This window comes from Lepidochelys kempii, chromosome 11, assembly GCF_965140285.1.
Source record: "Lepidochelys kempii isolate rLepKem1 chromosome 11, rLepKem1.hap1, whole genome shotgun sequence".
NCBI lineage: Eukaryota > Metazoa > Chordata > Testudines > Cheloniidae > Lepidochelys > Lepidochelys kempii.
In genome coordinates this window covers 20082186-20105214 of record NC_136390.1, presented here as the reverse complement: position 1 = coordinate 20105214, position 23029 = coordinate 20082186, and the positions used below count along the sequence as shown (strand labels likewise).

The 23029-nt window shown below is 41.8% G+C and overlaps 1 protein-coding gene across 4 annotated transcripts in view; it reads right to left on the bottom strand.

The window, feature by feature from the left end:
* Positions 1-582: 582 nt before the first annotated feature.
* HNMT (histamine N-methyltransferase) overlaps positions 583-23029 on the bottom strand; it is a 51884-nt gene continuing 29437 nt past the window's right edge. For 3 of the 4 annotated variants that reach the window (XM_073305369.2, XM_073305367.1, XM_073305368.1), the window contains 5 exons: positions 19201-19253; positions 13497-13604; positions 8332-8462; positions 5947-6040; positions 583-1990 (listed from right to left, as the gene is read on the bottom strand). In XM_073305369.2, coding sequence (XP_073161470.1) covers positions 1635-1990; positions 5947-6040; positions 8332-8462; positions 13497-13604; positions 19201-19253 — 742 coding nt within the window. In that variant the 3' untranslated portion in view covers positions 583-1634. Of the gene's footprint in view, positions 1991-5677; positions 6041-8331; positions 8463-13496; positions 13605-19200; positions 19254-23029 lie in introns of those variants that run through there. The other variant, XM_073305371.1, reaches the window with a different exon arrangement.

The window sequence follows — 23029 nt, the reverse complement described above, 5'->3', positions numbered from 1 at the left end:
GCCCCAGAAGCATCCAGCAGCAGGTCCCATGCCTAGGTGAGGAGGCCATGTGGCTCCGTGCTCTGCCCCCACCCCAGTGCTGGCTCCGCACTCCGGAGCTGAGGGTGGTGCCAGCGGGCGAGAGCCACGTGGAGCTGCTTACGTACCTCTGCCTAGAAGCCAGACCTCCTGGCCGCTTCTGGGGCGCAGCGTGGTCCCCGGTGCCAGGGCAGACAGGAAGCTTGCCTTAGCACCCCTGCTGTGCCACTACCGGGAGCCGCTGCAGGTAAGCCTGTGCCTCTATCCCCTACCCCAGCCCTGAGCCTCCCCCAAACCCAGAGCCCCCTCCTGCACCCCAAAGCCCTCATCCCTGTCCCCACCCCAGGGCCTGCACCCCCTCTTGCACCCCAACCCCCCGCCTCAGCCCTGAGCCCCTCCCACACCCCTAACCCCTCATCCTCAGCTCCACTGGGTCACGGGGATCAACAATTTTCTTCAACTGGGTCGCCAGAAAAAAAGTTTGAAAACCACTGTTATAGATGACACTGGGCCCAATCCAGCCCTGGTGTAACTCTGTTGAAAACAAGAATCCCACTGATGCCATTTCTGTTTCATCCTTTAAGTTTTATTTTTATATCTTGTACATTATGGAGGCCACCAGACACATGTAGCCCTTGTTACACAAGAGTTAAGACAAATGAGGGAAAATACATATTTCTCTAACTGAAAATACAAACCTGAGACAACATTTTGGTTTAAAAGATCAGCAGCAACTCATTCCTACCAAGGACTTGCATGCTACCTTATTCTCTAATCCAGTGCTGCAGAGATCTGGGCACCTGATGTGAAGAGCCAATACATTCTGTGTGCATGGAAGTTATGATCACCATTGCCCAGGGAGTATGTTCATTTTGAGAAATGGTCTATGAGAGCTATAGCTTTATCTCTCCAGAGTCAGTTGTGTATATGAATCTGATTCATGGGGAAGGGAAGCTGTAGGTGAAACAAAATAAATTTGGAAATACGTGAACAGGGGAGCAGTGCTATGGGATGGTGTTGATTAGTAGGGCAGCAGATGTATGCAACTAATTCCTATAGAGGATAACCAGAAGTATGTTGTTTTGAAGGCAGTGTCGCAACAACTTCAAAACCACATCAGCAGCAGAGGAACCAACCCGAGGATCGGTAGTTATGGGGGAAGAGTTTTGTAAGCTAGGTTGAGGAGTTGTACTGGGGATTTCCAAACATACTTCATTTAAAAAAATATTTGGCTGGATAGCATATTTAAATTATAATGATATCTGTTCAAGGTCAATATTACTCCTTACCCATCCATCAGAAGTTCATTGTTTTGTATTTGTTGGGCTTTGATTAATGGTGCTAGTTATATGTACTCTGATTATAGAACTGTCATATAATAAAGTATAACTTGCTGAATAGCAAGTTATGTATTAATATATTTTTGAAGAATTAGTAATGTATTAACATGTATTTGTAACACCTATTAATATTAATTTCCTAACTGTTTATAAACTTTCTCAGACATACCCTAGTGAACTTAATTTGTAGCGTATAAAAGACACTCAGAAATGTAAGTGGTTAACTGTTTGTATATGATCATTTGTTTCTGGACTGAGAAATCCAGTAGATCTTAGTCATGGCTCAATCACTATTGCACTCAAGTTGTTGTTAAAAAAAACCTTTCCATCTTTCTCCTCGCTGCATTCAGGCTTTTTTAGTTCTTCCATTATTTCATTTTTTAGGTCAAGAGGAGCAGTTTTACTAAAATAGCAGGTTTCTGTCAAAAAATCCAGCAGCAGCTCCCCCTCTTTATTCCCTTTGATAAAACAATTAGTTATGTCCATAGTGGATGGAAGCTCATAGTCCTGATACTTCAGCCCTATTGTATTGAGTTGCTCTTTGATGTCAGCAGATGAAACATATAAGCAAAGATCGTTTAGAGGTAAGCGAGGTCCATATTTCTTCCACAGCCTAGCCCAGCCACTGGTTCCTGCCAGATTAAAATCATATTAAAAATAAGAGTGTATTTAAACAAAGTTTCAGATGGATTATTTTAAGCATTATGGCCCCAATTCTGAGCTGAACCGTTCAGGAGGCACAGCCCATGACATAGGAGCACAGAGGCTATATGCAAAATAATTGCTACACTAAATGGGTAAGACCCCTGAGTGCATGTGGGCCTGCACACAGTGGAATCAAGGCAGACGGGTGTGGCAGCAAAAGGGCATGATCCTCAGAATTTGCATAGGAGATCCACACACCCCTGCCTTTGCTTCCCTTGTACCAATACCCAGTGGGGTTTGGAGGAAGGGATAGGATGGATTCACCCACTGAACCCCACTCATAAGACAGCTTGTGCAGCATTAGTGGCCTCAGGGAGGATTCCGTCACAGACCCACCCCTTAACCTGGGAGCCCCGTTATGCACAGTTCATTAAAGGCCTGATCCTGTTGCTACTGCTGTCAATGACAAAACAACCACTGATTCAGGACTGGGCCCTTTATCCAGGACATATAGAAGCCTTGGCCCTGAAAGAATACAGGGATTATTCAGCAGTTTAAAGGTTTAAAGTTTAACGCTTGTTAATGATAAAACAAAGCACTTAGTTATATCTAATATTTATATAGGGTTAGGCTGTGCAAGTTGCCTAGAGCCCAGAGTAAAGGATGGTACAGAGCCACACCACTTTAAGGCTAGGGCAAAATTCTACCTCAAAGCTGCTTAGGGTACAAAGTGAGTATGTCTGCTGCTACACCCCTCAGTCCCATTACACAAGCTGGTGAGGGACAGTCTTGGGTAGATTCCTCCCTCTCTGCACCTCTGCAGAGCAATCAGGTCTTGCTATTTTGGCTGGCTCTTATTCAGGCTGTGCAAGGCAGTGGGCGGGGGGCTATGAGAATGCTCCTATAGCCTTCCCCAATCCTCCACATGCATGTAAGGACCAGCCACAATCTGCCCCATAGTGATCACAGGTTTGTACACAAGTACATATTCACAGCAGAGACATACTTCGAATTAATGAGGTACTGAGACAGTGGACATTCGAAAAAGAAGAGTCAGGGAAGCTGATGACAATGCAGGATTTATTTCTTTATTCTCTCTAATCTCAGTTCCATGATTCAGCATTTCCAGTGTAAATCATTTATAAGAAGGATGACACCACCCTGATTGGGTGGGCTGGAAGTAAATCCAGGCCTAATTGAGGACCTGCTGAGAGAGAGGACTCTAAATTCCCCTAACTAATAAACCATTCTCCAAAACTGGCTTTGTCTGTAAACAGTTACCTACAGTGTAATAAATACTTCAGTGGTTTAGAGGAGACTCTGATGCTATTTTTTTCTCACCTGGTTGAAAATGAATGCGGAGCACTAATTGCAGAAAAGTTGCTGGTGTCAGTGTTCAGTGACTTGGTGCCATTTCTGAGCTGAGCAATTACACACTACTTGAATGGAGTATTATTATAATAGCTCTCTGTGGGCGCAACATATGGCACTACTTTTGTTTTCAAGATGATGTGAACTTAATGGGGTTTTTTTTTTTGATTTGTGATTAAAAACACTACAACTTAACTCTTGTAGCTGTCCTGGCCTCTCGAAAGGTACAGAGTGACTGGGAGGGACTGAAACCTTCATAGAGGGACCACATATCCTTATCAATTCTTCTCTTTTTAGTCCCAGGGTTTTTTGTTTTGTTTTGTTTTGGAGGGAGCTATATTTTGAAACTGTTTTTGCCTATTTATTTTCTTGTAGTTTTCCCATCTTACCCTTCTCTTCCTGTTTCATTCTCTCTGTAGCTCTTCTCCTTCCCTTCTTTTTCCCCCTCTTCCCTTAGTTTTATTTATTTTTTATTCTTTGCTATTCTAAACTGCCTCTGATTCAGTTTTCCTTTCCCTTGTTGGTTCCATTGCTTTCTGCTCTTCTCTATTCCATTATCTTCCTCCTTTCCTTGTCACCAGTTCACCTCTCTGCAGGTTAAAGGCCACTCTAGGTCATTACAAAAACTAATATCTCCATACTAATTTCCCCCTACTGTTACTCACACCTTCTTGTCAACTGTTTGAAATGGGCCACCCTCATTACCACTACAAAAGTGATTTTTCCTGCCTTGGTATTCTACTTTTAATTGAATTGTCTTGTTAGCACTGACCCTGAACTTGGTAAGGCAACTCCCATCTTTTCATGTACTGTGTATATATACCTGCTACTGTATTTTCCACTCCATGCATCTGATGAAGTGGGTTTTAGCCCACAAAAGCTTATGCCCAAATAAATTTGTTAGTCTCTAAGGTGCCACAAGGACTCCTCGTTGTTTTCACTCTAGGTCAGAAATCCTACCCTAGAGACTCTTGTTCTGACTCGAGTGGGAGGGCTGGCCTATCAAAAATTGTGACACATAACTCAGACTTGCAGACACAGCAATCACTACTGTCCACATATGTTTTCTAATAGCCCTACTTGTAGATATAGATTGACTCATGCAATCGTGAATTATGAGTTGCATTTTCAGAGAGAAGTACAATAAGGAATAATACCATGCAAAAACTGTAACGCTGGGTGAGGACTACAAATATTTAATGCATTAGTTCAAATTTGTAAAAATTCCTTTTGACTGTGTTCATACCCTTTTTTATGTTTGCCTCCCATGAATATCCCAGTGAATACACTTACTGGTAGCTTGAAGGGAGTCAAGTGAATATCCCAGAACATTCATGGACAAGAAATTTCAAATTCAGATTTCCGGGTATCTGTGCCAGGAACCTGATTTCAAGAGTTATGCTCATACAATTAGGGAACTGAAACATGTCACCTGTGTGTCTAATGTAAACTATTGTAATTTTAAATATGGAATACTTGCACTGAACAGCTTACTAACAAGCTACCAGCCAAATATGATTCACAAACAATTCTGAATAGTACATCTATGAATTGCCTGCAAAAAGCACAATTTTCTCAAACACAAAAAGGGGTGAGCTTCATTATTTAAAATATACATTTTACATATACAATATATAATTTACAAATTTTCCCAAATCTAATAAAAACAAAATTTTTAAGCACTGAGGCCCTGTTCCTCCAAGGTATTTAGTTGCCTAAGGGCCTTGCCAAAACAATCATAGGTGAACGTTTATATATCTTAGCAACGATTACATGTTACTGTATCCTAGCGTCAGAAAATCCCTTATAACTGTATGAGAAATTTCCCAGAGGGTTATGTTAGACTTCAGTCATGGTAATGTTAATAAATCCATAGTCACCTGATGTCACAGTACTGTAGAATCCTAACGCATTTTGTTTTTCCATTTTGCTACTGAATCGATCATACAGTATCTCAATCAGATGTGAAACAGCCAATCTAATTCTGCAGATGAGATTTTCCACAAAATGATGATATTAAGGAAATGGGCAGTTAAAGGGGAAAATGGACCATATGTCCACCAACACCTGTTGTATGGCATAACAGAGCACCATTGCTGCTGTTTGCTTAATGCCACATGTGTCTAGGAGTTACAAGTCTTTGTGCCGTATCCTGAAACCTGTAATGCAAGAGTAGCTTCACTGATATCGATGGCACTGCTTAACTGAGTAAGGGTGTCAGGATCAAGCCTGTTTAGTTCATTGTCTGTCTATTATGAGTTTATCACTATCCTTGTTTACAAATGAAGTTGCCAAGATTCTGATTTGTGAATTTCACAAAGCTCTGTTTTTATTTTGTGGGCTTTGAGGCATACAGTCTACTGCATATAAAACATAGATCTCATACACACACACCATATAATACATGTCTGGTCGGCTGGCAATTCACTAAGCTAGGAGCTTAAGTTCTATAGTACAGCAATTAAGTTGAGAACTGGCTTATGATGAACTTATGATGAACCACATGCAGTCTTCATAGGTGCACATTCAGATCTGCACTGAGTGTGGAAAGAACCCACTTAAGATCACCTACCTGATACAAGAATAATAAGGAGCTTAGCCTTAGCTTCCAGCAGACTGTGAAAGTATTGAATAGTAGCAGGAAAATCTTTTACATAGTAGAGCATCTGGAAATGAAAAGAAATACTGTAAAATAAATACTCCAAGCCTGAGAGGTTCCTTGGAGATTGATGGCAAATGCAGGGGCGTGGGCAGCATCTGTCTGTGTGTAGCCAGAAAGCAGGCAGAAAATGAGCAGAGAGTGGGAGCAGCAGTGGAAGGGTATCCCTGAGAGGAAGCTGAGGTTACGGCTACACTAGAGAGCTCACAGAGTCACAGATGCACCAATGCAGCTACGCCTCTGTAAGCTTTCTAATGTAGCCACTCAAATGTAGCTGGGCAAGAGCTCTGTCAGCTTAATTATTCCAGCCCCTGCAAGCAGCAGTAGCTATGTCAGGGGGAGAAGCTTTCAGCAACTCCTGCTCTTGTTGTACAGAGATGAAAAAATAAGGGATGTCCCTTGTATTAAGGGACTGTTGGCAACCCTAAGGGTCAGCTCCTAAATACTGTATTTACTACAAGCCCTGAGTAAGAGGCATCAGGTAGTTGCTCAGAGCCACAATTTGGTCCTGGTTCCCCTTTTGCTCCAGTAAGTAAGTAAGCTGCAGCAGCCCTTGACCTGGAGCAGATAACTTCCTTCTCTGCACCAGCTCACCCCTGCAGACTGACACGCTGTGGGCAAGGGCAATGTATAAGCTCCGCCCACTTCCCACCCATCTGCATGAGAGGAGGTAGCTGCAACATGGCTACCCTGCACAGAGGAGTGAAGGGGTGTCTATGCCCACTTACACCTTGTCTGGGCGTGTTGGGCAAGTGATGATCTTGCCCTAAGTTTTTTGTCCAAGTTTGCATTGTATACCTTTTAAAAAAAATGAAACTAAGAACTTTTGTGTAATTGCTGAAAATTTTGCTGGTGATACCGTTTCTAGCCAATAAAAATAGGATGTGTCCAGAATAATGTAGGTTATGTACCATCAGGGGTGAAAGAAACTTACAGGACTTACTGGTACGCCAGAGACCTGAGCAGGGGGCGTGGCCTCAACCGGAAGAGGCGTGGCTTCAACCAGAAGAAGTGGGACCTTTAAAGGCGCCGTGGCTCCGGCTGCAGTAGCAGCAGCTGGGAGCCCCGGGGCCCTTTAAATCACCCCAAAGCTACCAGCTGCAGAGGCGGCTGGGAGCTCCAGGGCTCATTTAAAGGGTCCAGGGCTCCGGCCGCCACTCCCGCAGCGAATCCCCGGGCCCTTTAAATCGCCGATGAAGCCCCTGGGGCTCCTGGCTGCTGCCACTACCCTGGGGCTCGGGCAGAGATTTAAAGGTCCTGGGGCTCCGCTGTGGTAGCAGCAGCCGCGAGCCCCTGGCCCTTTAAATCACTGCCAGAGCCCTGCGGCCGCTACTCCAGGGCTGCGGCAGTGGGGCTCAGGTGGCAATTTAAAGGGCCCAAGGCTCCGGCCACTGCAGGGAGCCCCAGGCCCTTTAATTTGCTGGCCTGGGGAAGCCGGTATGGTCTGGCATGGCGTACTGGCTCTGAATGACAGCACTAACCAGGCTACGTGGTGATTTCAGCACGAAGTGTTTAATTTAATGTTTGTTAAAATTCTTCCCTTCCCCCTTCCCGAAATTCTTCTGGCAATGTCTGGTCCATGAATGTGCCTTTCTGTGACTGCACTAATCATTCTGATGCTTTGTCTTCACTGGACCCTTGTCTTTTTACCTTTTTTACCTCAGGGTAACTAATACAGTTGAGTTATTCCAAGGTAAAACCACAGTGGAGACACGCTACAGATAAGGTAGGCAAGGTCAAGCCCACGTGGGGATATAGTGCTCACCTCACCTAGTTTAACTGATGGTAAAACTGTAGTTGTTTTAAAACTACAGTTTTACCATCAGTTAAACTAGGTGAGGTGAGCACTATATCCCCACGTGGGCTTGACCTTGCCTACCTTATCTGTAGCGTGTCTCCACTGTGGTTTTACATTGGGTTAGCTCACCTGCATTAGTTACCCTGAGGGGAAAAAATACACAGATTTTTAGCAGTGAAGACATGGTCTGTGATAACTTCAGTGAACCTAAAAGTACAAAGAAAATTTCACAGAGAGGAAAAATTCAAAAAAACATCAGTTAACATTTATTTCTCAGCTGACTGCCACCTTTAGCCTGGTTAATGAGGATACTGAACCCTAAAGTTGCCTTGCTGTACCTCAGTTTTCATTTTTGCAGCTCACTTATATTTAAGTAGGTTGAGTTTATTTCTTTATAATTCTTTACCTTTCTTCTCATTAAAGTGCACAACGAGGTCACCGACCTTAGGTGTATTCTGTAGAGACAGACGTCAACAACATTTACTATGCATTGCTTTTACCTGAATCATGTGAATAAAGTCCCATTTCTTAAACTCTTTTTTCTCCTTCATTCGACTTTCATATTCAGATGACGTCTCCTTATACCAGGTAAACTTTATGTTCTCAAGGTTCGATGTCTTAGCTACACGTTCTAAAATACAGAGAGGATGGTGTTTAGTCTATCTCATTTGAGCAAATGTGGAAACAATTTCCATTCAAAATTGTAATGTAGCCAAAAGTTACATGTTGGCATCATTTTTAATGTAATAACAGAATATTAAAAATGAAGCCTATATGTTATAGTATGTGAACAAATAAAGGTAATAAATAGTAACGATAGGCCCAGTTCTGTGAGGGACTGACTGGTCAGGTCTTTGTGGGATGAAGTACAAATGGGATCTGATGCCTTTATCTTTGTCACTCTTAGCTGTAGAGACTTTTCAGTAGAAATGAGCAAAAATTTGAAAGTTAGGAACTTAATCTGGCTCCAGCTTCCTCAAAATCCTAGTGCCTGAACCCAAGCTTTGGTTTGGACCATAACAGAAAGGAGCAATGTTTAGATCCTTATCCCAACTTCTCCAAGTTTTGAGTGTGTTCAGAGCCAAGCCTTTCGTTCAGGGTCTTATACTGAAGAGTGGAAGAAAGGGAGGGTATTAGAGTGATGTTAATTATAGGAGTGTAATATGAGAAATATTTTCAGCATTGTTTTAATGTGTGTAAAAAGACTGAATATTAGGAAGAGGGAAGTGTGTTTAAAGTGGGTTCATTCTGAGTCAAGGGCCTGATTCACCACTGTACTACCAGTTTTATGTAGTATAACTACGTCGTTTCCAGTAGTTATATCAGCATAAAAACAGCAGCATGACAGTGGTAAATTCAGCCTAAAATGTGCAACACTTGTTCAGAAGAACATGCTTTGTTAAAATCAGCACTTTAACACTGCTAATCACAGGGTTTCTCTTCTTAGGGCTTTGATGATGATATAGCCCAGCAGAATAGATGAGAAATGCTCCATCAGTGCTTATGTTCTTTTCCTTTACTAGTGGAGATGGGTTACCATTTTTGGATGCTGCTGATGTTGCTCTGTTCTCTTCCATTAACCAGTCACTGGTCTCTGTGCCCACAGTTCAAATCTAATTTGCTATTTTAAACTCAGCCATCATTCAGCAGCAGTCCATATCACTATTGCAAATAATCTGGTACAATCTGATTCAATTTAATTGCTAGACAGTTTGTGAGAAGACATTAGGAAGAAAATCGGATCACTGACCAACCCAGACAGCATAGTTCCTTTATGTCAAAATCCAAACAAGGCAAACTGGTTTGGATAAAATAGGAGTCTCCACCTAAAAATTCATCTGAACCCCAAACTTTCCCTTTAGCAGTTCTGCAAAGTTCTACTAATTCTCTCCCCAGTTTATTCCAGATTTGCATGGCAGTTCTGTCTTCCAAGGTCCTCTCCCTGGTTTCAGAAGCCCCGAAATACTACAACAGATAACAGTTCTTTTGGCTTCAACTGAAACTGGAAATATAAGGCTCTTGGCAGTACAAAGGGGCTTTAATGTGTAAATGAGAATCAGACCCACCATGTTTAATGGCTGTATATCAGAGAATGTTCTGCTGGCCAGGAAACTCAGAGGGTGTTGCAATCTAGGTGGAGGCTTTATTTGGAGTCACAGCGTAGACCCAAGCTCATCTAGGGTCATGGACTGATGTGCTTAGTTTAGAGGATTAGTTTGTTCCTCCCAGAGAGTGAGTAGCAGATGAGACTGATAATTTGACTTCTGAATTACCAAACAGATTGTATTTCCAATTCTCCAGAAAGAGAAATTGGGGCTAAAAACCTAGGTTGATACTTTTTGTGAACATGGTTACAAATCAACAGAATTTTAGTTAGAAATTTAGTTTAGTATTTAATTTTTAGTTTAAGAACTCTTAAAATAAGGGAAACAACTTAATTTTTCCTACTTACCTTTTCCCGAAAAAATGCCCCAAATAGGATTATACAGCCAATTAACTGGCTAGAGATTAGAGGTGATCATAAAGTACACAAAGATTTCATGAGAGCCTTGTCTTGTGTGGTTTTAGAGTAGCAGCTGTGTTAGTCTGTATTCGCAAAAAGAAAAGGCATACTTGTGGCACCTTAGAGACTAACCAATTTATTTGAGCATAAGCTTTCGTGAGCTACAGCTCACTTCATCAGATGCATTCAGTGGAAATTCAGTATTTTCCACTGAATGCATCCGATGAAGTGAGCCGTAGCTCACGAAAGCTTATGCTCAAATAAATTAGTTAGTCTCTAAGGTGCCACAAGTCCTCCTTTTCTTTTTGTCTTGTGTGGTGTGCATATCCCATAAATTCAGACAGTTCTCAGAGAGAGAGAGTTTCCAGAAGGATCAGAACTATTGGATGCATACCCAAAGCAAACTGTCAAACTTTCTGATGTCCGACCATCAATAGTCTAAATCTGGGGCAATCTAAAAGTTAGTAGGGAAGCTTGCACTATAGCTCTGAGACAGACAATTTTTTTATTAATGGTTGCCTATGAACCCCCTTTTGTGCTCATCTCCTCACATGTCCTATGTACTACCTTTAAAATGAACAGAAAGGTGTGTGATGGAGGCAGCTAGTGAAAAAATGATGTGCTTCCTGCAAGTGTCTTGAGGTTTCCCCAGGTTTTGAACTTACTGTACAAAATAATGGTGATTTCTCTAGGATTTCCTGCAGAATATCTCAGACTGTGCAAGTTTGTGTATGCAAGTGTTGTTGTAGCCATGTTGGTCCCAGGATAAGAACACAAGAATGGCCACACTGGGTCAGACCAAAGGTCCATCTAGCCCAGTATCCCGTCTTCCGACAGCAGTCAGTGTCAAGTGCCCCAGACGGAATGAACAAAACAGGTAACCACCAAGTGATCCATCCCCTGTTGCCCATTCCCAGCTTCTGGCAAACAGAGGCTAGGGACACCATCCCTGTCCATCCTGGGTACTAGCCATTGATGGACCTATCTTCCATGAATTTATCTAGTTCTTTTTTGAACCCTGTTATAGTTTTGGCCTTCGCAACATCCTCTAGCAAAGAGTTCAACAGGTTGACTCTGCATTGTGTGAAGAAATACTTCCTTTTGTTTGTTTTAAACCTGCTGCCTAATAATTTCATTTGGTGACCCCTAGTTCTTGTGTTACAAGAAGGAGTAAATAACACTTCCTTATTTACTTTTGACACACCAGTCCTGATTTTATAGACCTCTATCATATCCCCCCTTAGTCGTCTCTTTTCCAAACTGAAAAGTCTCAATCTTATTAATCTCTCCTCATATGGAAACTGTTCCATTCCCCTAATAATGTTTGTTGTCCTTTTTTGGACCTTTTTCAGTTTCAATATATCTTTATTCCAATATATCTGTACGCAGTATTCAAGAGGTGGGAGTACTATGGATTTATCTAGAGGCAATATGTTATTTTCTGTTTTATTATCTATCCCTTTCTTAATGATTCCTAACATTGTGTTAGCTTTTTTGATTGCTGCTGCACATTGAGTGGATGTTTTCAGAGGACGATCCACAATGACCCAGAGCTCTTCTCTGGGTCACCTGCTTATTTGTCTGTCTGTCTCACCAACAGAAGCTGGTCCAATAAATGATATTATCTCACATACCTTGTCTCTCCAAGTTCTTTCATGTTAAGAATCCTGCATTTTTAAAGGTGTCCTCTAAACCTAAGGGTATATCTACATTGCAGTTAGACACCCGCGGCCGGCCCATGCCAGCTGACTCAGGCTTGCAGGGCTCAGGCTAAGGGGCTGTTTAATTGCAGTATAGAAATTCAGGCTCAGGCTGTAGGCGAACCTCTGGGACCTTTCCACCTCGCAAAGTCCTAAACTCTGGCCTCCAGCCCAAGCCCAAACATCTACACTGCAATTAAACAGTCCTGCAGCCCAAGTCTACAAGCCCAAGTTAGCTGGCACAGGCCAGCTGCAGGTTTTTAATTGCAGTGAGACATACACTTAGAAAGTTAGCATTTTTAGATGAGAGAAAATAGTGTATTATTTATAGTGTGAGGGCACCCAACACATTCCAGGCACTCTCCATAAAGAAGCTGCAGAGCCTGATTCTCCACTGCCTTATACTTTGTGTAGTCACTTGCACATTTTGATCTGGTACTGGTCTGCGCCCACGAGGTGCAAGGCTGGCCACAGTCCCTGCTTCCAAAAGAGTACAATCTATATGTAGAAATCAGTTCGCCCATCACCAGAATATGTATAGCCATGTACTGATCGAACCCAGTAGGTGTTTGACAGCACATAACTGGCTAAGATTGGCAATCAAAATGAATACATTTAGTTGAAACTTCAGTGAGAATTTGGCCAGGCGCAAAGGCTAAACACATACTTTATTAGATATGCCATGGCATTTCTCACAAAACAATCAGTGAGGATCTCTGATTTATGGAGAGAGGCATGTTCCAGACCTCTGAGCATAGGACTGAAAGCAAAGATCTTTTGAATGCCAGTTTGTACATTAACGCTGTCTGTATCTTGGACAAGCTAATTAACCTCTATACCTTGGTTACCTAATTTGTGAGGACTATACTTAACTCAGTAGGGTATTATGAGGATTAGGTAGTTAATATTTGCAGACCACTTAAAAATAGTTCTTGACATTTTTGTTAAACACAATTTCAAGCAGACCCCTCAATGCCATTCTGGGACACTGAGTCAGTGGGAAGAGGGAAGCACACCACACCACTGAAACACAAACACTACATCCTAAAACATCAGGGTTTTACTTATAGCTCTCTCATGCAGTTACTGAACCCTATCTAGTTTATAAAATCTGATCACCTAGCAATGTAAAGAGGCATGGCTGCAGATAGCAGTCCAACACTGCACATACTGATAAAAAGAGTGCCATGAAAAGCACTCTAAGAATGGGATACAGTAGAGGCATCTGTGTAGTTATAAGGTTTGTCCATACAGAGCTCTTTGCAAGATCAAGAACTAGGACCTTGCTAAGAAGGCAGGAGTCTGCAGTACAGTTGAAAAATTACTAATTACTAATAATTACTAATCCTAAATGAAGATAGTAATTTCCTCTTTTTGAGGCGAAATTGGAACAAAAAGCCTTATAAAGATGACATGTTAGCCAGTGGTCAACTTTGTTAAATGCATTTGCTAGTTCAAATACCTTTGTAGCTGAGGATTTGTTCACTGCTTGGTTCTATCACCTCATTGTTAATGGTAACTCCTGGATGTTTAGCTTGTACTTTTGAGAGAATCTGAAGGTCGATTTCACCTAGGATACAAATATGAAACAGAATGAAAAGGTCAGAGCAGGGATAAATGTGAGGGTTCTGCTAGCTATCATCCTTCCCAAAATCCCTCTTTTTAAAAAAAAATATAGGTCTCAGATCAATTGCCATGGCGATTAAATCCACTATTTATGTACTGGACAGGTATCACACAGGCATTGGCAGTGTAGTCTTCCACATATTGCTCTTACTGAACTTCTTCAACTCCTTTCTGGAAGATCTGTCTCTAGGGACTGACGATTAATTCCATCACTCCCTCATGAGTCTGACTTCTCTGACACTATCAGATGTATCAGATGTGATGTTCTGTAGTGATATGTGCACATGTCCTCTCAAAAATGGACTGAACCTCCTATTTTGTTTCACACATGCCACTAAATAGCTGTCATCTGGTTTTAACCACTGTTAGAGAGTGATCAATACCAAAACCCGGGATACAATCATCCCTGATCTTTGGCAAGTATAGATCTGGATCCAAACGGCAGATCTGCCCCATTTCTAGTCACTACCAACCCAGGCTGGTGTGGAACCAATGAACCAGAGGTAAAAAGCTCTCTGTTCTATTAGAAAATCCCTAAGCCATCACAGTATTCCCCCATTTGTATTTTACAAGGCTATTTGGAGAGTGTTTTGTGTTTATTTTTGAGAGTGAATTAGGGGTCTTTGTCCCAAAGGCTAATTGGCTAATGAGACACATGAGGAAGGGGAAAAAAAGAAAATTAATTTGAAAGCTGAAGCAAATCTCCATTTTTTCCTTTGGTCCTTAAAGTCCTTTGCTCTTTCTGTGACTGACTAAGCTCAATACTGTGTGTCTGTGTATAGAGCATAAAGCAAATATTACAGCACTGGCTGCTTCTTCTCTGTACACAAGGGATCATTCAGATCTGCTGCAGTGATTTTATTGATGAGTGTATTGATAGACCCAACATTTAAATTCCTAGTCCAATATGCAGCACCGGTAAAGCAAGTAAATAAGATGTTCATTTGTATGACGAAGGAAACCTAGGACACTGTGCTGTAATACTTTATAAAGGCATTGCTTGGACTGCATTGGCTGCATAGTTTTGGTGTCCAGTGTTGGTTACCTTATTTGTCTAAACATTCAGTTAAGATAGAGAGAGTGAAAACAGAGGGCAACTAAAATGAAAAATTGAATAGAGTGTCTTATTTACAAGGAGCAGGTGAATTTAGTCATGAAAGGTGACAAGATTGAAGCATTTAAACTATGTTAAAGTATAAAATTTTTGACACTCAATCAAAAGTAGAACTAGGGGCAGAGATTTAAGATAACAGAGAATGTATGCAAGAAGAATTTATGGAGGGATGGTGAATAATTGGAATGGACTTCCAGCTGAGTAGGTTGAGTGAAGCAGCATTAATGTACGTAGGCAAAAATGGATAACTGGAGTGAATTTGGTAAGTTGAAGAGATACAGATGTGTTTGAAAGGCTGGCTGACCTTCCTGGAGGCAAGCAGGCAACTTTTCACATGCTCATTCCCTCCTCCCCCTCTCCTCACCAGCTTGGTTTAATGGGACTTTTTTTGATACACATGGTACTTATGACTCCCATTATCTAAGCACCTTACAGTCTTCACTTATCTAGCCTCAACACCATGTGAGGTAGGGAAGTACTATTATGCCCATTTTACAGATGGGGATCTGAGGCACAGAGTTGCCCACGGTAACACAGGAAGTTGGCAATAGAATAGGAAATTGAATTCAGGTTGCCTACATCACAGGCTAGTGACCTAACCACTGGACCATCCTTCTTCTCATCATACCACTGCAGACATGAAGAGGTCCATGCCTTGCTTCTGGTCTTACTAAATGTCATGTGACAGGGTGCTGGGCAAAGGGCTTCTGATTCAGCCCTCTGTCACGCCAGCTTCTATTCAGGGTGATAGATTAGAGATGGCTGTAGATAACCTGGCCCTAATTGGGGATGCAGAGACAGCTGCCGCCTAATTAGCCTGGGGCTGTATAAAAGCCTCAGGGTGGGGAGGCAGAAAGGAAGGGAAAAGGCAAGCAGTGGAAGCAGGAAGGTAGTTCTCCCCTCCCTCCTGCCTGCAGATGATGAAGGACCAACTGTGAAACGGTGGTGGGAACAAGCCTGTGAATAAATTGCACCAGTGGCTATTGACCCCAGAGTCTCAGAGTGACTTTGTAGACTTAGCAGAGGCAGGAACCAAGAGGGCCCTGCCATGCTCTGCTACATATCATTACAGTTTGTAACTACACACTACAGTTGAAGGGTTCAAGTCTTGCACTGTATGTGTGTGAATAAGGCCCTATTAAAGGGACATAAAAACATAAGGAAGGGTTTAATCTTTTCAGAGCTAAGTATCTTTTTAAAAACAAATATTTACATGACATTTGTGTAAGCATGTTCTTTCAAGAAAGGGAAATTGAATTTCAGAAGTAACAAATAGCTGTGGTTTTGCGATCACAAAATTTCTTTTTATTGAAAATCAGAGCAAATTAATTTGTTCACAGTCTGCTGTGGGAAAATCTGGAAACGTGGAATTGTTAACTAACTACTACCGAGTTCATTTTCTGTATCAATCTTCTGTAAAGTGAATTATCCCCTTGGAGAGGCTGTGCCAGTCTCAGAAAAAAAATCTGAATTTCCCATCTCCATATGTTGATGGAAATTTCTACTCTTCCATGGCCACACCACCCTTACTTTATTTTGAAACAAAAAAACTTTGACTCATGACTTAATCTACAGCCTTAATTAACTTCAGTTAGTTCTTTTATATGCAAACAGGTGTCCTGAGGCATTTTATAGTCAAATATGCAGCAGCTTGCGTTATCAACAATTTGGCAATTAGACTTTTGGAAGTATTTAAACTCTCTAATACAATTACCTTTTAAAGGCTATCACTATGTTCACCATCAAGTTTCTAATTAAAAATTTTAAATAAAGGGATAGTTTACAGCACAGTTGATGCCTTTTATGTTTTTTACAGGTACAGCAACATTAGGATGCTGTGCACTGAAGTGGAAACTTAATAAGGCACAAGCTGTAGTCAACAGCAGACTCTCTCAGTCGTCTGCTATAATGGGCCCAAACAGCTACACTGGATGGCCAGATCGTGCCTGGCCTTAGTGTGGGTGCATTAGGGATGAGAGAAGCAGGATGAATGCATGGAGCTATCCATCCACCTGTACTCTCTGCACCAAGGACCAGCAACAATCATGCTCCTTGCATGCTGAAGGGACGAGACCCAGGAAGAATAATCTTTCCTGAGCTCTGACAGGATGTTACAGCTTCATACTGGCCTCAATATGGGCCTGAGGCTAAAGGCTACAGCCTACCTCTACATGAAACTGGTGTGAACCCATTAAAATAACAAACAGCTGAACCTTCCTTATTGACTCACAAACACTCAGGGTGTGAGGAGAAACCTCAGCAAATCAGAAAACAGCTTATTCTTAAAGTATAACTGTAGTTCAGCAAATGAGCTGTCCTGAGTGCAGCATATGACTTTAGTTCACTCTCAGAACCAATGAAAATCCCGCTTTTCAGTTACGGCAAAATGAGCAAGTGCCACTTTATTGAATCAGTGTCCGTCACGCTAAGCTGCGTCTCTCTGATTAGACAGTTAAACACCCCACTGACTGACTCAAATGATCCTGTGAGAAACACCACCTTCTTGGGCAGAAAATTATCCCCCTTGTTTAGAAATAAATCTCTCCACTCTGTCTCATTGTCAAAGTTATAACAAATGACTCGGCATTTACACGTGGCTATTCTTACTTATAAGGAAAGACTGAAAAAGAATGAGATTAGTTTTCAGAGATGACATGACTAAAGCATTTAAATTACTTTAAACTTGTTGCTCCAATAGAGTTTAATGGGCAGACTAGAACTAAGGGACATCGGTATTAAGGGCGGGGACTTATGTAAGCAGTATTTAGGAAGGTATTATATCATGTAGGGAGGCCACTCCCTTATTTATCTACATATATACCTTTAGGTTTTCAACAGCACCCAGACACAACAGTGGCTGAAAAGATGGCAGCTACCAATACCTTGTCTACCCTAGCATCACTGCCACTAGTGGACCAGAACTGGTGGCAACAATAGTGGGCAATGTTAGGGGGAAAATACCCTTATGTGACAAGCTCAAAGTGTCTGTCCCCTGCGCAGTATCCCTTCAGCAAATGGGGATTCAGAGATACATGTCTGATGGTGTTATAACTGTCTAAAGCATAGGGATTCTTGGGAATCAGTAATTTCTATAAGAGACCTTTGCAGTGAGCATGGTCAGTGGTTATTCATATGAACGTGTAATGTAATGTGACAGCACGAACAAAGCCAAAGCTAGAGATTTTAGGGTTCATACACAGAGGCCTTCATGTACGAGGAAGGAAATAGGTTTGTGGGTTGTTGTTTTTTTAAACTTTATTCGTGACCTGCTCCATCGTTGGAACCTAAAGATCCAGATCTGTATAGGCAGTGCACAGAAGTACAGTAAAACTGAACGAGTTACAGGAGAGACTGATTTATGTGAAGGCTCAAGGGATTTTATGAGCTTGGCAAGATGAAAACTGAAGGAAGATGGGACAGCCATGTGAACTGGTTTTGGGGTGTGAACACTGTGGGCTAACTTGAGCCAGCTAGGCACAGTAGAGAACAGTGCCACAGAGGGAGCGATTTCTTATGAGAGGTACACAAGGGGGCAGGAGGCGGTTCTTTGTACCCTGCTTGTACACACACACCTGGGACAGAAACACATACTAGGACCAAACACTGTGTCCCCCATTGTGTGCAGTGTCCTGGGTGGAATATGGAAGATTAAGAGAATTTACAGAATTAGTTTCTTTCCCTTTCCTTTGATTTCCTTTCCCTTTCTCTTCTTATCTAAAGATAATAATCAGTACCTGCCAGATCCATAGATGTGTATGGCAGGCATGGGGCTAAATCCCAAATCCTTGCTTGCTTTGTATTCACTCCTTACTCAGGCAATCAACAGGAGTTCTGCCTTATACAATACCGAGTAGTGCGCCCAGGCCCTCAGAATTTGGGGAGGTAGGGGAATACTTCAACTGCAGCATAATCCCCCTTCACTCCCCAGCCTCACAGAATCTCTGCAGGGCTCCAGCTGTGTGAAAATGAAGGTATTGGGTGTGTGAAGGCTACAAGTTGGGCTGCAGTGGATTTCCCAGTCCCTCAAACCAAAAAAACTATTATTCAAGTAAGTAAGGGTGAGCAGGAACAGGTCTCTAAGTAGTCACATGGAGTAGATGAGTCTTTGAGTCAAGTAATCAGCCAGTTTCTATAGATTACTTTATGAAGGTAACTCTAATAAGCCTGTTAGTTTGCTCTGCTATTCCCATGGATTTATTCTGAGTACAGAATGACAGCTGTGTGATGCTTTTGGTTGGTGGACAGTGGCCAATATCACCAGGCTTGTTTCTACTAGTGAGCCAAGTTTGGATTTGAACCCATATTTTTAAAGGAATGATGCATCCACCCAGGCCCATTGTGGTGTAGAGTCTCATCTGTGATTTGCCATCCAATGTTCCCCAAGAAAAAGAATAAATATACACAAAGCCTCAAGGTTTTACTCTACCTGAACCACCACCTACACTTAGAATGTTGATTGCAGACTTTCCATTTCCAATGCTGAAAACAAAAATAGATTTGCATATTTTAGGCTAGATATTTAATAGATTGTTTTCATTCGTGCAAAGATTTAACACCTTTAGGAAAACACACTCACCCCCCACAATAGGACTATGTACACAGATATGTGTAGCTTTATATTAACATAGAACCATAAATGTCCATGGCAGGCATAGAGCCAGGCTAAGGATTCATGCTCAGTGTTTATTCAGTCATTACTCAGGCAATCCATGGGAGTTCTGCATGTCTTAGGGCTGAAAGCAAACTGGGGCCACCACACGTTTTCTCCCATCTCTGTGCTTGGAGGGGATTGTGTCCTCAGACGTATACATAATTTATCCATATTAGAATTAGAATTAGAATATCTATCTATTTATGTATATGTTTGTATTGTACTTGATTGCACCTGATCATGGTTTTGGTTTATACGCTATTCAAAGCATAGACTTTGTTTTAATGTTTATTTAGTAGCACACACCATAGATCTTATTTATATCTGTGTAAATCCAGAGTAACTCTATTGAATAAAAACATTAATACCTAGATCTTGTACGGCATTCTTTATCTCTAGCTTTCAAAACCCTTTGCAAAGGAGGTCAGTATTATCCTTATTTTACAGATGGAGAAACTGAGGCACAGGAAAACAGCAGAGTCAGAGATGCCAAGAGAAAAGAAGGTAGAGCAGAGAATGATTTGCCGTGGTAAATGCAGCCGAGAGATCTAGACTAATAAAGCAGCACACCTTTACTTTAGCTAGAAGGAGGTCATTAATGCCTGGGGCGAAATCCTTTCTCTGTTAAAATCAATGGCAAAACTCGCATTGACTTCAGTGGGATCAGGATTTTACCTCTTTTTAGAGGGTTGTGGCTGTTCCTACTGCATTGTAGGAGGGGAGGTGTGACCTAAGAACCCTTTAATGATACCTGGTGAGGGAATAATAGGAATATATTTATCCTGGCTGGTACATTCTGGTTCAATGAAGAATGTCAGTGAGGTCTTAAATGAAAGCTGAGTCACAATGGTCGTTATCATCATTGCCAAATATACGTGTAGATACTATGTAAGGAGTTATGTGTGTATATAAATATACACACACTGAAAATATGTTCTTCGATTCTAAATCAAGGTATGTGTCACCAGAAGAGGTGTCATAAATATAAAGGGAAGGGTAAACCCCTTTGAAATCCCTCCTGGCCAGGGGAAAGCTCCTCTCACCTGTAAAGGGTTAAGAAGCTAAAGGTAACCTCGCTGGCACCTGACCAAAATGACCAATGAGGAGACAAGATACTTTCAAAAGCTGGGAGGAGGGAGAGAAACAAAGGGTCTGTGTGTCTGTCTATATGCTGGTCTTTACCGGGGATAGACCAGGAATGGAGTCTTAGAACTTTTAGTAAGTAATCTAGCTAGGTATGTGTTAGTTATTCTATTCAGCACAATTCTTTTCTCAGCCATTTAAAGAAATCATAATCTATTTCTGTCTGTGTATCTTTTTTGTAACTTAAGGTTTTGCCTAGAGGGGTTCTCTATGTTTTTGAATCTAATTACCCTGTAAGATATCTACCATCCTGATTTTACAGGGGGGATTTCTTTATTTCCATTTACTTCTATTTTTATTAAAAGTCTTCTTGTAAGAAAACTGAATGCTTTTTCATTGTTCTCAGATCCAAGGGTTTGGGTCTGTGGTCACCTATGCAAATTGGTGAGGCTTTTTATCCAACATTTCCCAGGAAAGGGGGGGGTGCAAGTGTTGGGAGGATTGTTCATTGTTCTTAAGATCCAAGGGTCTGGGTCTGTAGTCACCTAGGCAAATTGGTGAGGCTTTTTACCAAACCTTGTCCAGGAAGTGGGGTGCAAGGTTTTGGGAAGTATTTTGGGGGGAAAGACGCATCCAAACAGCTCTTCCCCAGTAACCAGTATTAGTTTGGTGGTGGTAGCGGCCAATCCAAGGACAACGGGTGGAATATTTTGTACCTTGGGGAAGTTTTGACCTAAGCTGGTAAAGATAAGCTTAGGAGGTTTTTCATGCAGGTCCCCACATCTGTACCCTAGAGTTCAGAGTGGGGGAGGAACCTTGACAAGAGGTGAAAAAACAGGCTGTCAGATAAGAGATGTTTATTCACCTCTCTCTCTGTCAGTATCTAAATTAAGCATGTTAAGAAACCCAATGGATGCCCACTTAGATACAAAGCCAATGAAGAGATGTGAAGTAAATAGGGAAGCAGCACACAAGAAAAACAAGCCACAGGAGGGCAGACATTGAACTTGGCAGTATAAATAGGAGGCAAAGAAGACACTCCCTCGTTCTTGAAGTAAACAGGCAGTGTATTCATTCATGAAAACGGGATCTCAACTAACCTTAGTTGTAAAGCTGCAAAAGTCCCTGGGTGAGAGAATGTCTTTAACAGGAGTTTAATCTGTTAGTCTCTAGAAAGCATGATATGATTGTTTTACATGTACCCTTTTGTTTCTAATACTTTACTCATTGTCACTTGAATCTTTGATAATAAACTTATTCTTGTTTACACTTCAAATATACCAAACTGCTGTGGTGTTACAAGTGCTGGACCAGAGCTGAATCTTACAGCCTGGTGTGTACATGGTTCACAGGGACAGCAGACCAGGTATTTCTGTGTGTAGCCAGTGATGGGGCTGGATATTACAGGCATACCCCAGAGGAGAGCACTTGAGTGGCTAGAAGGCTGGCAGTGTTGGGAAGCTGTTGCTGATCTCCGCACAGGCCAGGTTCCCTACCACAGGAGGCAGGGGGTAAGGAGGTGAGTCACAGCTCAGGGTACCCTGAGAACCATCACGACAGCACTCCCTTCTCTCTCAGGCTACAGGCCAGAGGACTTACACACAACTAAAAAAAAATTCTGAAGCACGAGCCCTGCAATTCCCTCTGTCTCTGGGAGAATGGATTTTGAGAATCAGAGCCCGGCCGGGGAAATGGAACTTCCATCCTGTGATAATTTTTGAGTTTTTGAAAATGAGATTTCCTAAATCAGGATGAAAACTAAATTGTTCCTGGGACTGAAATTCCAAAAGAATTGTTTCAGAAAGAATAAAATGTTCGCACTCCCTGGACTTGCCAGCTGCCTGCTGTGTGGGTGGCTGGGCTGTCCAGCTCCTTGGCCTGCTTGAGCAGCTGGGAAGCCAGCCTGCTGGCAAGCGTAGGTAGCCCCCCTGTGACAGGCAGGCAGCCATGGAGCTGAGGAGCCAGAGATCCCAGGGAGCGGGACAGGCTGGCAGGAAAGTTGATGGAATCAACACGTTCTTATGAAACATTTCCACTGGAAAATGCTGATTCAACAGAACTGAAAACTATTCTGTTGGGAAAATTTTAACTGGCTGTATATTGCATGTATAATATAAAAGTACTTTTAGCTTTTTTAAGTACTTTGCAAAAGTATTTATATTTTACAGATGGGGAAAATGAAGCATTGAGAGAGGTTAAATAACTTGCTCGAGATCCCATTACAAGGCATTGGCTGGGTTGGGAACAGAAACCAGGGGTGAAATCCTGCCCCATTGATTTCTGTGGATCCAGGATTTCACTCCAGGTCTTCAAGGGAAGGTAGTCCGTAAGCTTATTTGATTAGTAAATGGATTGTGTGAAAGCCAGAAAGAATTTTTAATTTCAGTTTAAATGCTATCTGTTTTTTTTAAAAAAAACATAAAAGCCTTAAATAAAATGATTAAAATCCTATGCAGTTTGTTAATATATTTTTCATACATTAGTGTTTATTAAATCTAATTTATATTTGCATACAAGGAAA